Here is a 14,779-nt window from a genome sequence, read left to right on the forward strand (position 1 = left end):
TTTTTGTTTATTTCAGTTTCTTAATTTTGTTCCCATGTAATTGTCTGCTTCTAAGACTTTAGAAACAGACGTTTTCTTTTAGCCTCATTGTTTAATTTTGCCGCCATGTTGCCATCTTTTCGCTGTACTGGTTGTTACCAGGTTAAAAAAAAAAAAAAAAAAAAATGTGCTCAACGTTACTGGCCGATAGGGGCCAGTAACAATCCTGTCTACTGTCCCGAGTGTCTTTCACGCTGGCCCTGGGACACCGGGCAGTCCTTATTGTTGAGCCCTGTACATGAAACCCCTGGGATCAGGACCGGTATCTGATGTTACTGTATATTAAAGTGATCATACATGAAACCCCTGGGATCAGGACCGGTATCTGATGTTACTGTATATAAAAGTGATCATACATGAAACCCCTGAGATCAGGACCGGTATCTGATGCTACTGTATATGATATATAAAGTATTTGACACAAAAGCCCTGGGATCGGGACAGGTATCTTAAGTTATAACAGTATTAATGTAATCTGAGAGGTATCTTAAGTTAATTTGTTTAATATAACACTGACTTCACATGAAACACCTGCGATCAGGAGAGCTATTTTGTACTGCATATAAAAGGCATTGGACACGAAACCCCTGCAATACGTACAGGTATCTGAATCAAACGGCTGTTTTCACAATCTGCGCATGATCCGTGACCTATACAAATTCACAGATAGGCCACGCCCACTCGATGACGTAGTAGCGGTTACGCTGTACTGAAACCCCTGGAAAAAAGTGCCTGCCATGGGTGGTCGTGCTTTTTCGTACAGTGCACCTAAGCTATGGAAAGGCCTACCCATCAGCATTAGGAATAACGCTTCTCTGGACAGTTTTAAGAAATGTATCTAGACTCACCTTTTTACCGTTGCTTCTAACTTAGATTGATTATTTTTGTTAATTTAATCATGCAATTGTACTAAATTGTTTTGGTTTTTTTACTGTTTATATTGCTCTGCTTTGTTACTGTTTGTCTTGTAAGCCTTGTAGTGCTTTGGGTCTGAGAAAAACGCACTATAAATAAGATGTATTAGTATTATTATCTGTTAAGCTTTAAGATGATGCAAACAAAACTTCAAAATAACTTGAGACATTTTTTTAGTCTCACGGTACATGTCTGTGCTTCACATGGAGTGATTTACTAATATAAATGAGTCTTTCTATCTGTGCTGATTTTACTTTTTTGCCTGTGAGGCGATTAGATTTGATGATTAGATCTGAAAGGCTGTTTTGAAGATGAAAACACACTCGATTTGTGTGTCTATATGAGGTAAGTGGTTTACATTTAGGTTTCCTGAATCTATTTTTACGAAGTTAGCGTTAGATGTTTTGCTTATCATCAGATGAGTTGGACAGAGTTTCTCTAAATGTAACCGAACATACACATGTGTACCAGTAATAGACACATAATGAAGTCACAAGTTGTTTCTCAATATGTGTGTGCCTGTCTGTACTTGTGAACGTTCCCTTCATCTTTAGTTTGCTCATCATGAACTTTTCTTGTTCATTTTTGGGAAAAATGTATTTGGTAAGTAAAAGTACATCCAGGAGATTGTTATCGCAGAATAAAGCCAGATAGTCTAATGAGTTCAGACTGCAGGGTTTTAAAAATAGTGCTGTCAATATTCTGAGTAAATGGCTTGGAACATACCACTGTCACCTGCTTACAGGGAGATAGGGAACAGATCAAGGTTATAATAGTTTAGGATTTTTCATTAGTTTTAGTTTCTATTTTGTTTTGACTTTTTGTTTTCAAATTTTAATTCGTTTTTAGAGGCAGATATACTAGTTTTTATTAGTTTTTTTATTTTGAAATGACTTGGTTTTAGTTTAGTTTTTGTTAGTTTCAGTATTTGTTTTTTTTTTTCTAAGTGAGGATATTTGTTAGGTGCAAGATTTAAAATTAACAGAATAAATATTGTATAATAAAAACTCAGTCATACATTTTTTAAAACCCGTATTCAGAGGACACATGAACAACTCTATGCATTAGGTTATATTAGGCTGTCCAGTTTCTGTGTTCAGTCCGTTACAATCACAGTCAGGCAGAGTGTTATAACAGTGGATCAAAGCGCATCAAATGATTGGTAATTAAAAGGGAAAAATATTATGTATATTCCCTGCTGAAAAATCCAGCTTAAACCAGCCTACGCTGGTTTTAGAGGGGTTTTGGCCATTTCCAGGCTGGTTTCCAGCCATTTTCAGCCTGGTCTTAGCTGGTCAGGCTGGAAAATGACCAGCCAAATCCAGCTAAAACCAGCTTGACCAGCCTGGTTTAAGCTGGATATAGCTGGTTTTGGCTGGACTCCTAGCTTGGCTTGGCTGGTCAAGCTGGTTTTAGCCGGTCATCTTCCAGCCTGACCAGCTAAGACCAGGCTGGAAATGGCTGGAAACCAGCCTGGAAGTGGCCAAAACCCCTCTAAAACCAGCCTGGTCGACCAGCTAAAACCAGCCAACCAGCTTAGGCTGGTTTAAGCTGGATTTTTCAGCAGGGATTATTAATATTATGCTTATTAATATTATGTTTTCTTCTAAATGGTTACATTAATCGAGTTTGTTTAATATATTTTCATTAAAGTGGAATCCAATGTACAAAATAAGATAAACTTGACTGAGTGCTTCATTTCCCCTTTAAAACATTATTATGATCTGAAAAATGTCTTACAGTAAAGTTTTGCAATCCAATTGAAGCATAATTCATTTATTTAAATTCCATTACGGTTTTCTGTTATGAAATAAACTCACGTTTTTCACCAGATCCTCTCATTTAAGCCCTCGGTTTACACGCTGTGCAGTTATTCAAGTTTAGTTCAGTCACAGCATCGTACTGTTTGTGTTTGGTGCACTGAATCACGCATGTGCAGTATTATCGGTTCACCACTTCTCAAATTTTATCTCTAACGTTACTGTTCTAATAACTGAATAAGAGCATATATTGAATTATTTAGAGTCAGAGGTGGGTATCAGGCTTGTTAAAAAGTAAGTAGTTTGTGAATAAGTGCTTACTGAAGACGTGAATCGTTTCAAATGATTCAGTTCAATTAGGTGAACTAGTTCAACCGGTTCACTTAGAAGGTCCAGTTAAAAAGATTCGTTCGCGATCGCGATACAGAAATAAAACCCATTGTTGGGCACAAATGTGTTAAAGTAATAGTTTAAAGTGGCTGTATTTAATGCCGTTACCATGCTGCTGTCATGTCCACTCGTTGTTTTTGTCGCGGGAGCAACAGAGAGGATGACTCGAGGAGAATCGGCTCGATCTGGCCAATGACAGCAGGACTACAGAGGTGCCGTAGCCGTACTGTGCGCATTAAACACCTGCAGCGAGTACTATATATTCTTCTAAACGATTTACAGTAAGATTATATATTAAATACATTTACAAAGACGAAAACGAAGGAGGTTTTAGTAAGAAACTCTTGTTTTTATTTTTATTTCAGTTAACGACAATTATTTTACATTTTAGTTTTCGTTTTTTCATTCGTTTTCGTTTACTATAATAACCTTGCTGTGAGGGGAATGTGCTAACCACTGCGCCACCGTGCAGCCCCGTAATAGTTGAATAATTATTTATTTAAATGCAAACTAACCGAGACGAAAACAGCTTATGGAGTGTAACGTTGCAGTAACACGCACAAGAACAGTCAAAAGCGCAAAGCTGTCAGAAACAAAACGGGCTGAATAGAGCAAAGATTACCAATGTATTGTTCATTCACAAGATATAGCGCCAATCTAAACAATCCAAAGCAGTCAAAGACTGCAGCGTGACAAACAATGCTAGCAGATACACTCACCGGCCACTTAATTAGGGACACCTGTCTAACTGCTCGTTAACGCAAATCTCTAATCAGCCAATCACATGGCAGCACCTCAATGCATTTAGGCATGTAGACATGGTCAAGACGATCTGCTGCAGTTCAATCCGAGCATCAGAATGAAGAAGAAAGGTGATTTAAGTGACTTTGAATGTGGCATGGTTGTTGGTGCCAGAAGGGCTGGTCTGAGTATTTCAGAAACTGCTGATCTACTGGGATTTTCACGCACAACCATCTCTAGGGTTTGCAGAAAATGGTCTGAAAAAAAGAGGAAATATCCAGTGAGCGGCAGTTCTGTGGGCGCAAATGTCTCGTTAATGCTAGAGGTCAGAGGAGAATGGCCAGACTGGTTCCAGTTTATAGAAAGGCAACAGTAACTCACATAAGCACTCGTTACAACCGAGGTCTGCAGAAGAGCATCTCTAAACACACAACATGTCCAACCTTGAGGCGGATGGGCTACACCAGCAGAAGAACACACCGGGTGTTGCTCCTGTCAGCTGAGAACTGGAAACTGAGGCTACAATTCACACAGGCTCACCAAAACTGAGATTTTAATGTTTTCAGTGACGGTCAATGTAATTCAAAGTTATCAGTGTGATTCTAAATGATTTGGAGCTTGCAAAGATGTGACTGACCAATCAGTAACCCAGTATTCCAGTCATGTAATAAAGCCTTATAAGCATTAAAACAAAACAGGCAGCAAAGAGGAGCATCACAACATTGCAAACTTTGATTTTGAAGAAAATCTCACGGAAACAACAGATTTTTTTTTTTTTATAAATCAAAATATTAAAAACTTTAAAGATTTAAGATGCTGATGACAAAAAAGGGTCCATGATAACACCAAATATGTCTTATATTGCATGGAAAAATTAGCCAGAATAACCATCCATATATTTTATGAGTCAAAATTATACACTTTTTAAGCCAAAAATCATTTGAATATGAAGTAATGTACATTCCTTAAAGGGATATTTCATCCGAAAGTGAATATTTACTCACACTCTGTGGTTACAAAGGTTTCTTTTTTTTCTCCTAAACACCAAAGAAGATATTTAAGAATGTCATCCATTGAGCTGGTAATCACTGACTTCTGTAATGGAGATAAAATACAATAGAGGTCAATGGCTAACAACATTCTCTTTCGGGGGTTATATGTCAAGTGAAGGTGAGTAAATGATGACAGAATATTAATTTTTGAGTGAACTCTCCTTATAATGCTGGAAACAAAAACATGAAAAAGCTTTGAGCGCAAACACAGATATGATCTGGAGCATTTGCCAGTTTTGTCTCATCAATGTCTGTCATTACAGATTCAGATGAGAAGCTCTTGCTCTTGATTGAAAGCCTGAACAGGTCTGAATCAGCAGAGGATGCCAGAATAGGGTTAGGCCTCGCTTACAGAAAATGCTGCAAAATAGCATTAAATATGGTTTACTGACTCATAATCACAGTAGAACCACATTAAAGAGATAGTCCACCCCCAAAAAAAAATCTGTCATAATTACTCATCCTTTATTTGTTCCAAGCCTGCTTGAGTTTCCTTGTTATATTGAACACAAAATAGGATATTTGGGGAACTAATAACCATTGACTTCTATAGTAGGAAAAACAAATACTATGGAAGTCAGTGGTTACAGGTTTCAAGCATTGTTTAAAGACCCCATTAAGGTCATATTTTGGTTTTGGGGGTCTCCAGCAACAGGCTAATATGTAGGCAAGTATAACCGGATTATTTTGGTTATATTGATTTCACTATATTTTCCTCCTGTTTACTTACTGTTGATATAAAATTGTTTTGTGTTTACAATATAAATGTAAAAAGAGTCTGTAAAGTGACAGTGGTTTCATCTCTTCTCCCCCCTTGGGTTAACGTCAAGGTGGTATAGTCCAAGCAGCCATACCTGTTGCATTATTGTTTGAGCGGTCTTTTCCACCTTTACTTTGAACTAAGGAGTGTACATTTATTGTAATGAGCTGAAGCTGCCGATCTGTCCGAGTCATTATAATAAATGTACACTCCTTAGTTCAAGGTAAAGGTGGAAAAGACGGAAGGAGAAGCAAAAGATGGAAAAAACTAGCAAGAGGCGTCGGGGAAGGACGCTTAAACAAAGAGAAAACTGAAGTCATTGCGTTTGGGAACAGAGATGAGGTTCTCAAGGTAAATGCGTACCTAGGCTCTAAAGGTCAAACGACAAAAAAATAAGGTCAAGAATCTTGGTGTGACTCTGGAGTCAGATCTGAGTTTCAATAGTCATGTCAAAGCAGTCAGTAAATCAGCATACTATCATCTCAAAAACATAGCAAGAATCAGATGCTTTGTTTCCAGTGAAGACTTAGAGAAACTTGTTCATGCTTTTATCAGCAGCAGGGTGGATTACTGTAATGGACTCCTCACTGGTCTTCCTAAAAAGACAGCCAGACAGTTGCAGCTCATCCAGAACGCTGCAGCCAGAATTCTGACCAGAACCAGAAAGTCAGAGCACATCACACCTGTACTCAGGTCTTTACACTGGCTCCCAGGCACATTCAGAATAGATTTTAAAGTATTATTACTGGTCTATAAATCACTAAATGGCCTAGGACCTAAATACATCACAGATTAATTAGGTTAATTAGGCATGTCAGGGTAATTAGCTAAGTTGTTGTATAATGGTGGCTTGCTCTTTAGACTATTGAAAAAATGGCTTATTTTGACCTTAAAATGATGTTTAAAAAATTAAAAACTGCTTTTATTTTAGGCAAAATAAAACAAAAAAGACTTTCTCCAGAATACAAAACATTATCAGACGTACTGTGAAAGCTTCCTCACCCTGTTAAATACAATTTAAGAAATATTTTAAAAAGAAAAAAATTCAAAGGGGGCTAATAATTCTGATCTCAACTGTATCTGGCCATTTCTGACTGATAGTAATCTTCACGTCATGATCAATCCCATGATCTCCTCCACTCCACTAGTGTTTGATGGTAAAGGCACGTTCACGTTTTACCGGATCCGGCACTTCATATTTGCCGATGTCTGATATTGACATCAATACAGCCAGGCAAAAGATCCAAACACAAAACGAATCATTCATTCGACTCTTTCCTTGAAGAATCAATTTTAAACATGGTGCACTTTCAGATTTAAACCTCGACTGGAGGTTATTAAACCCTCAGCACATGGTATACTGTGATGTTGTGAAAACTATCTTTAACTTTTTATTCCCCACAGCCACATATCTGGCTATTTCTGACTGATAGTAATCTTCCTGTCATGATCAATCCCATGATCCCCTGCACTCCACTAGTGTTTGAAGGGAAAGGCACGTTCACGTTTTACCGGATTCGGCACATTATATTTAACGATGTCTCATATTGACATCAATACAGCCAGGCAAAATATCCAAACAAAAAGGCTTAACTAGGTTAATTAGGCATGTCAGGGTAATTAGCTAAGTTATTGTATAATGATGGCTTGCTCTTTAGACTATTGAAAAAAATGGCTTATTTTGACCTTAAAATGATGTTTAAAAAATTAAAAACTGCTTTTATTTTAAGCAAAATAAAACAAAAAAGACTTTCTCCAGAATACAAAACATTATCAGACGTACTGTGAAAGCTTCCTCACCCTGTTAAATACAATTTAAGAAATATTTTAAAAAGAAAAAAATTCAAAGGGGGCTAATAATTCTGACTTCAACTGTATCTGGCCATTTCTGACTGATAGTAATCTTCACGCCATGATCAATCCCATGATCTCCTCCACTCCACTAGTGTTTGATGGTAAAGGCACGTTCACGTTTTACCGGATCCGGCACTTCATATTTGCCGATGTCTGATATTGACATCAATACAGCCAGGCAAAAGATCCAAACACAAAACGAATCATTTAGTAGACTCTTTGCTTGAAGAATCAATTTTAAACATGGTGGACTTTCAGATTTAAACCTCGACTGGATGTTATTAAACCCTCAGCACATGGTATACTGTGATGTTGTGAAAACTATCTTTAACTTTTTATTCCACACAGCCACATATCTGGCCATCTCTGACTGATAGTAATCTTCCTGTCATGATCAATCCCATGATCCCCTGCACTCCACTAGTGTTTGAAAGCAAAGGCGCGTTCACGTTTTACCGGATTCGGCACTTCATATTTGACGATGTCTCATATTGACATCAATACAGCCAGGCAAAATATCCAAACACAAAGGCTTAACTAGGTTAATTAGGCATGTCAGGGTAATTAGCTAAGTTATTGTATAATGATGGCTTGCTCTTTAGACTATTGAAAAAAATGGCTTATTTTGACCTTAAAATGGTGTTTAAAAAATTAAAAACTGCTTTTATTTTAGGCAAAATAAAACAAATAAGACTTTCTCCAGAAGAAAAAACATTATCAGACATACTGTGAAAGCTTCCTTACCCTGTTAAATACTATTTGGGAAATGTTTAAAAAAAAATAAAAATTCAAAGGGGGCTAATAATTCTGACTTCAACTGTATCTGGCCATTTCTGACTGATAGTAATCTTCACGTCATGATCAATCCCATGATCTCCTCCACTCCACTAGTGTTTGATGGTAAAGGCACGTTCACTTTTTACCGGATTCGGCACATTATATTTGACGATGTCTGATATTGACATCAATACAGCCAGGCAAAAGATCCAAACTCAAAATGAATCATTCATTCGACTCTGAGTCGACTCTTTCCTTGAAGAATTAATACATTTAAACACAGTAAACTTTCAGACTTAACCCTCGGCTGGTTGGTATTTTAACCTTGGCACATGGTATACTACGGTAATTTTGTAAAAATTATCTTTAACCCTTTATTCCCCACAGCCACATATCTGGCCATCTCTCAGTGATGGAAATCTTCACGTCAGTATCAATCCCATGATCCCCTACGCTCTGCTAGTGTTTGAAGGGAAAGGCACGTTCATGTTTTCCCACATCCGGCATTTCATAATTGGCCAGGTCACTTATTAACGTTGATACAGGCAGGCGAAAGATCCGAATACAAATCAAATCATTCAGTCAACTCTTTCTTTGAAGACTCAATTTTAAACATGGTGCACTTTCAGATTTGACCCACAGCTGGATGTTTTCATTCACTTAGTGCTGTGTTAAACACTACATGGAAGGTCATTTTAAAAAAATAATAGGAGCTCCTTAAAATATCTTTTGTGTTCAGAAACTCAAACCTCATTTTTAAAGCCGCCATACAACAACTTTGACAAATGGTGCTATTGGTAGAACCATAAGAGGCTTTCAGTATGTTAGTCCACATATGTTTTTACTATAAAAGTGAATTCACTACAATGTCAAAAGCTTGTTATAAATCACGTCTGCGCTTTTCTGAGTTCAACAAGTCCCATGTGGGGGTCCTGCAATACTTGCTTAAGAGGCCTTGGGGGGAATAAAAGTTGAGAACCACGTTATCTTCAGCAAATACACAATGTTAATGCTGGTTTAAATCTAGACAGGGTCTCAATGGGGTTTCTGGTTGGCCGTGGCGTGATAGAACACACCAAAAAATACACTACAGAATGTTTTGGTGTGTGATTAATTTTCTTATACATAAATACTAGTTTCTACTTTATGGTTCCTGCTTATTTATTTTGATTCCAAATGCATTCACTTTTGAAACATCTTAATTCTAGCAACTTAAGAAAACAGCAAACAAAATGAAACTACTCGTGAAGTGAATCTTCACATTTACTTTGAGTTGTTTTGGCTGCCATTACCTGATTACTTGAAGAAAACAAAACACATTTATTCGGTCATTACTGAGCTGGGTTTCTTTTTACTGATAAACACAAAAGAAGATAATTTGAAGAATGCTGGTAACCAAAAATTGATGATCTTCATTGAATTCCCCGGTAGGAAAAAAAAATACTATAGAAGTCAATGGGATACCAACTGTATCTTTTTAACAGTGGTGCGTTTTCCGAACAACGACGTAACTCGCGGCTGAACTATCATGGTACGATGCATCGTTTGGGAAAAGAACGATGTAGTGACGAGTGTTTCCCAAAACGCTTAGTTTCTCTGTCGCAGATCCATCGATTGAATCATGTTAGTTATAACGTAAAACGGCTATAATGATGCTCTAAACGGGGCGGAGGAACTACTTCTTTATAGAAGAACCCCGTCATTTCTTTTTGCAAATTATTTTGTTTTACACAGACACACATTTAAATAAAATCCAATATTAGATTATATTAAATGATCTATATTAACTGAAATATAAGTAAAGGCCACATATATGTTTCCTTTACAAATATTATTGGGAATGACATATCCTATTCTAAAACATATCACTTACAAAAGCTCATATCATATATATATCATATAAATAAATACTTAGGCGATTTATTATAAAACGAAATGTAATATTTATTATATATTAGGAAATGAAAAACTCATAATTTAATAATTATTTTAATAATACTAATGATGATCATGAGGATGATGCTAATTATTAATATTTTTTTACAATGTATTAAAAATGAAAAACAATCACAATTTAATAATATTAATAATAATAATGATGATGATGATGACAATAATAATAATAATAATAATAATAATAATAATAATACTTATTATTATTATTATTAAGAAGGGTATTGTTTAGTTATTTATTATTTTTTAGAAAAGTTTACTTTTACAATTCGACACTTGTAAACTACAGCAGAAAGTTCAAACCAGCGGGCCCATGTCATATACAGTACAGATACTTAATCGATAACCCACTATAAATTAAAATAATTACCACATGCTCTTTGTTTTCACAAGCTTTGGAGACGCAATATAAATTCCTATTCCTATTTAATATAAATAATAGGTCACCTACAGCTTTCCCCATGAGGCTGTGTTCAAAATTACATCATGTTTACAATTGTGCTCCCTTCGCAGTGCACTTTGAAAGCATTGAAGATCGCTAAAACTGAACTGTAAAAATAGTTAGAAAGCAAATGACACTTAAAAGAGATGACCTTAATGCTTTTTTATTTTTAATCATTCGAAGTTTAAATGTTATTTAAATGTTATTTTATTTTTAATCATTCGAAGTTTAAATGTTAGAAGTTAAAAAATGCTATTCCCCCTATGCCCTTGAATAGGGCATAGGGGGAATAGGTGGAAATAAAACACAGCCAGGAACTACGTTTCAAACAAAAGCTCCAGAGGTGTAGTTGCGAGTGCTTAAGTTTGCGATGCAGTTTGCGAATGTGCGTTGGAGCGACGGATTTGGGAAACGGCAAATCAACAAACTTTTTGTAACGACGGAACTTGCGACCTTAGTTGGCTAACGACGGTTTCGGAGACGCACCCCAGGATAGTTCACCAAAAATGAAAATGATCATTATTTATTCATATATATATTATTAATTATATATATTAATATATATATATTATTAATTTAATTAATTTATTAATATATATATTAAGTTTTTTTCTTGTGCTGAACACCAATGAAAATGTTCTAAAGACTGTTGGAATCTGGTAAACACTGACTTTCATACTGTCTGTTTTTCCTATGGAAGTCAATGGCTACCAGTATGCATCATTCTTCAAAATGTCTTCTTACAATTATGTTTAGTAATTAAGCAGATGCTTTTGTTCAAAGCAACTTACAATTGAGGAGGCATACAGCAATTCAACAAGAAGAGGCAATACACACAACTAGGCATGGGACAATAACCGTTTTCAATGTATATCGCGGTTTGAAAAAGTCAAGGTTTTAAAACCGCCAAAAATTTCTGTAATACCCTTCCTAAGGGATGTGTAAGATTTTTTATTTACTTCTTTTTTTTAGGACAACAGTAATAACAGCAGAAAAGATATCCAAAGACGCCATTTTAAATTGTTAAGAAATCAGTGTTTTTGAAACTAATGAAGACAGCAGAAGTCAATGCTCATTTTCATGATTTAGCCTGAAGTGTTTACTGCTCTAAAATATAAAAAATCTTTCAAAGAATAAAATAATTTGTTTTCAAAGAGGAAAAAAAAAAGTTTTTTACCCAGTGATTTAAAAAGAAAATATTTCACAGCAGTAATCACAATACCGTGATATTTTTATCCAAGGTTATCATACCGTCAGAATCTTATTCTGGCCTATGCCTACACACAACAAGTGCTGATTATAAAACAGTTAGTGCTCAAAGAATTAAGTGCTCGAGTTAGAAGGGGGGAGTGTTTTTTAGAGAAGAGTGTTTCTACAGGTGGTTTGTCAAGCCCCCTCACCTGTGTGAAACTTACTTTATAAATGCACAATGTTTTTTTTAAAAGATGTTGAGAAATTGTTAGGAAGTCTCTGGTGCAAAACTGGTGCTACTGTTGGGTAAAGTGTCAATGAAATGTGTTTTCTTCAGGTGGTTAGTAAAGCCCACTCACCTGCGTGAGCAGTGGCGGACTTAGGCCCCGTTTACACTGCCAGTTAAATGTGACCTAATTCTGATTTTTTGCTCATATTTGACACAGATTGGTTCTGTTCTATGAACATGCAAACACGAAAAAAACACATGCATTCGGATATTCAGAGATCGGTCTGCATGTTATAGTTTTAAACGACGTTTTACTCAAAATCATTTAAAACAATAACATGCAGTCACACAGCCAAGTATAAAGTGTTCATGAAGATGTAACTGTTTCGATTTTTTCAATATACATTCAGATAAAATAGAAAATAATATTTGGATTTAAAATTCCCCTATATGAATTGTATATACTTGATTATATCGATTCTTAACCCTCTTAAAACCGACACATGAACAAATAGTCGGGTTATTCACATTCTTTTGGGACTGAAATGTTTATTAATCCTGCTATCAAGATCCATTTTTATAACATATAGATGTTTTTAGAAATTTATTATGTATCATATTGATACATCAGGCCTTTTGGTAACATTTGTTTTTGCTCAAAACTATTTTAATTTTAGTTAACAAAAAACAGTTTGCCCATAACGTTTTGATAAAATAGAACATTTTAGGCAGGTTGTCTCGGCTTATTTTTTACACTAAACATTTTACAGTCTTTTTATTTGAATTTGTAAGAGGTGTAATAGCAGCTTCAGTCAATTGTTGAACTTGAACCCGCATACCTCTCAGTAAATGTGTAATTGCGCCCCTGAATTTACCATGCAATAAATTACATTTTAAAATAGAGACCACCGATTTTATTAAACATATAATTCGGATTGAAATACAGATTTGTTACCCAAGTTTTTTTTAAATAAACTTTTATTTAGAAAAAAAGAAATGTACAATATAAATCAGGAAGTAATCTGTATAAGACTAGAATACAAGAATATGCAATTACAAAGTGATAAGAACAATAAGTGAAAAAGAAAAAATGAATAAAAAGAAAAGGAAAAAAGAGAACAAAATGAAGAAAGGGGAAGTACAAAATTAAATTAAATCAAGAAATACAGAAAGCATTAATTACTAACATACTGGAAGCATGATATTTTCATAAGTTTGTTACCCAACTTTTGATATGTCGAGATCAAGCGAATATTACGTCATGATCACGAGAAAATAAGAAAGAAAATAAATGTACTAACTATGATGTCATATTTGCTATTGTTATGATGTCATATTTGCTTTTGTACAAGATGGAATTGATTCAAAAACATGTTTTCTTATACAACTAATAATATTACTTGGAAAATACCATATCCATGTCAAGAAATGGGCCAAAGCTAAGCCAAATTGTGTTCATTTTATAAAGGAGATTAAACAATATGGTACTACATTATGTAAAATAAAAAACAGAAAAGCTAAAAAAACATACGAGGCATTATGTAAATTTCAATTGATAGAATATATATATATATATATAATTATTATTATTATTATCTTACCTATTTATTTTTCTACCCCTGGCATCTGTTTATACTTTGTATAAATGAAAGAATTGATTTCATTTTATTTTATTTATTTTTATTATGTTCATAACTGTTGTGAGATGTATCTCATGTACTATGTTTGTAAATACTACAATAAAAATAAATCAATAAAAATAATAATAAATAAATAAATATACTAACGCATGGTCTCCGAGGACTTCGGTACCAAACTTACAAAACATCAAGTCTGAGTGGATATCCACTTCTCTATTGCCATGTGACCTCCAGTTCTTCTCTCACACTTCAGTTGCCAGTAACTTTCTAATCTCTCGGGTAAATTTACGAACTCCTTCATTCCTTCAGTCCGCCCCCATGCAGCACTAAAGTCAGAGAGACGCGAGCGCGCGCTTCATTACACTGTACCTGCCGGTCGGGCGCTGATCAAATCTTCAATCATGGCCAAATCTCAGTCGAGGCGATGCTGCTTTTGTTTACTCGCTTTAGTGTGCACTGCTGCAATTATCTGCATTTGCATACTTTTCAGCAAACAGAAATGCGACTTTACTCGGGCCGCTGTTTCTGCGGACTCTCTCATGTGCTCCGACATCGGCAGGTAAGACATGCGCGTTTTCATTATGATGACGCTTTCAGCATTGATTTGTATGCAATTTAGTAGCCTATAATACAGCATCACTAACTAATTACAAAGAGAGTATAGATTCAGTGCGAGCTGATAGACGGTAAAACTGCATGTCAGTTTAAGAGCAATGTGTTTATATGCTGTGGTGCATTCATAAAGACATAATGCTGAATATATCGGACAGTAATCAACAATGAACATGCTGACAATGAGATAATCTGTTTAAGAGATTACATAATGCAGCCTTACAGAAAGCCCTGCAGACACAGAGTTTGGATATACACTTGGACTGAATGTGTCAAAATATTGATAAAAAATAAAGGTTTCAAAAGGGTTATTTAATTTGTATTTGGGTAATTCTAATGTAGCTACAATTCACGCTATTAACTAAAGCTATAAGCTCAATAAATGACTAATTACAGGCCTGTACCCATGGTGAAAGAAGTGGGC

General features: G+C 35.4%; 2 protein-coding genes across 3 annotated transcripts in view; one reads left to right on the forward strand and one right to left on the reverse strand.

The window, feature by feature from the left end:
• Positions 1-14,779, reverse strand: part of ess2 (ess-2 splicing factor homolog) — a 779,665-nt gene that overhangs the window by 207,573 nt on the left and 557,313 nt on the right. The window lies entirely within an intron of this gene.
• The window catches only part of ggt5b (gamma-glutamyltransferase 5b), a 55,829-nt gene continuing 54,974 nt past the window's right edge, over positions 13,925-14,779 (forward strand). The window contains exon 1 of one of the 2 annotated variants that reach the window (XM_002667837.8): positions 13,925-14,302. In XM_002667837.8, coding sequence (XP_002667883.4) covers positions 14,145-14,302 — 158 coding nt within the window. In that variant the 5' untranslated portion in view covers positions 13,925-14,144. The remainder of the gene's footprint in view (positions 14,303-14,779) is intronic. The other variant, XR_012386548.1, reaches the window with a different exon arrangement.

This window comes from Danio rerio, chromosome 10 (genome assembly GCF_049306965.1).
Source record: "Danio rerio strain Tuebingen ecotype United States chromosome 10, GRCz12tu, whole genome shotgun sequence".
In the NCBI taxonomy this organism is placed as follows: Eukaryota; Metazoa; Chordata; class Actinopteri; order Cypriniformes; family Danionidae; genus Danio; species Danio rerio.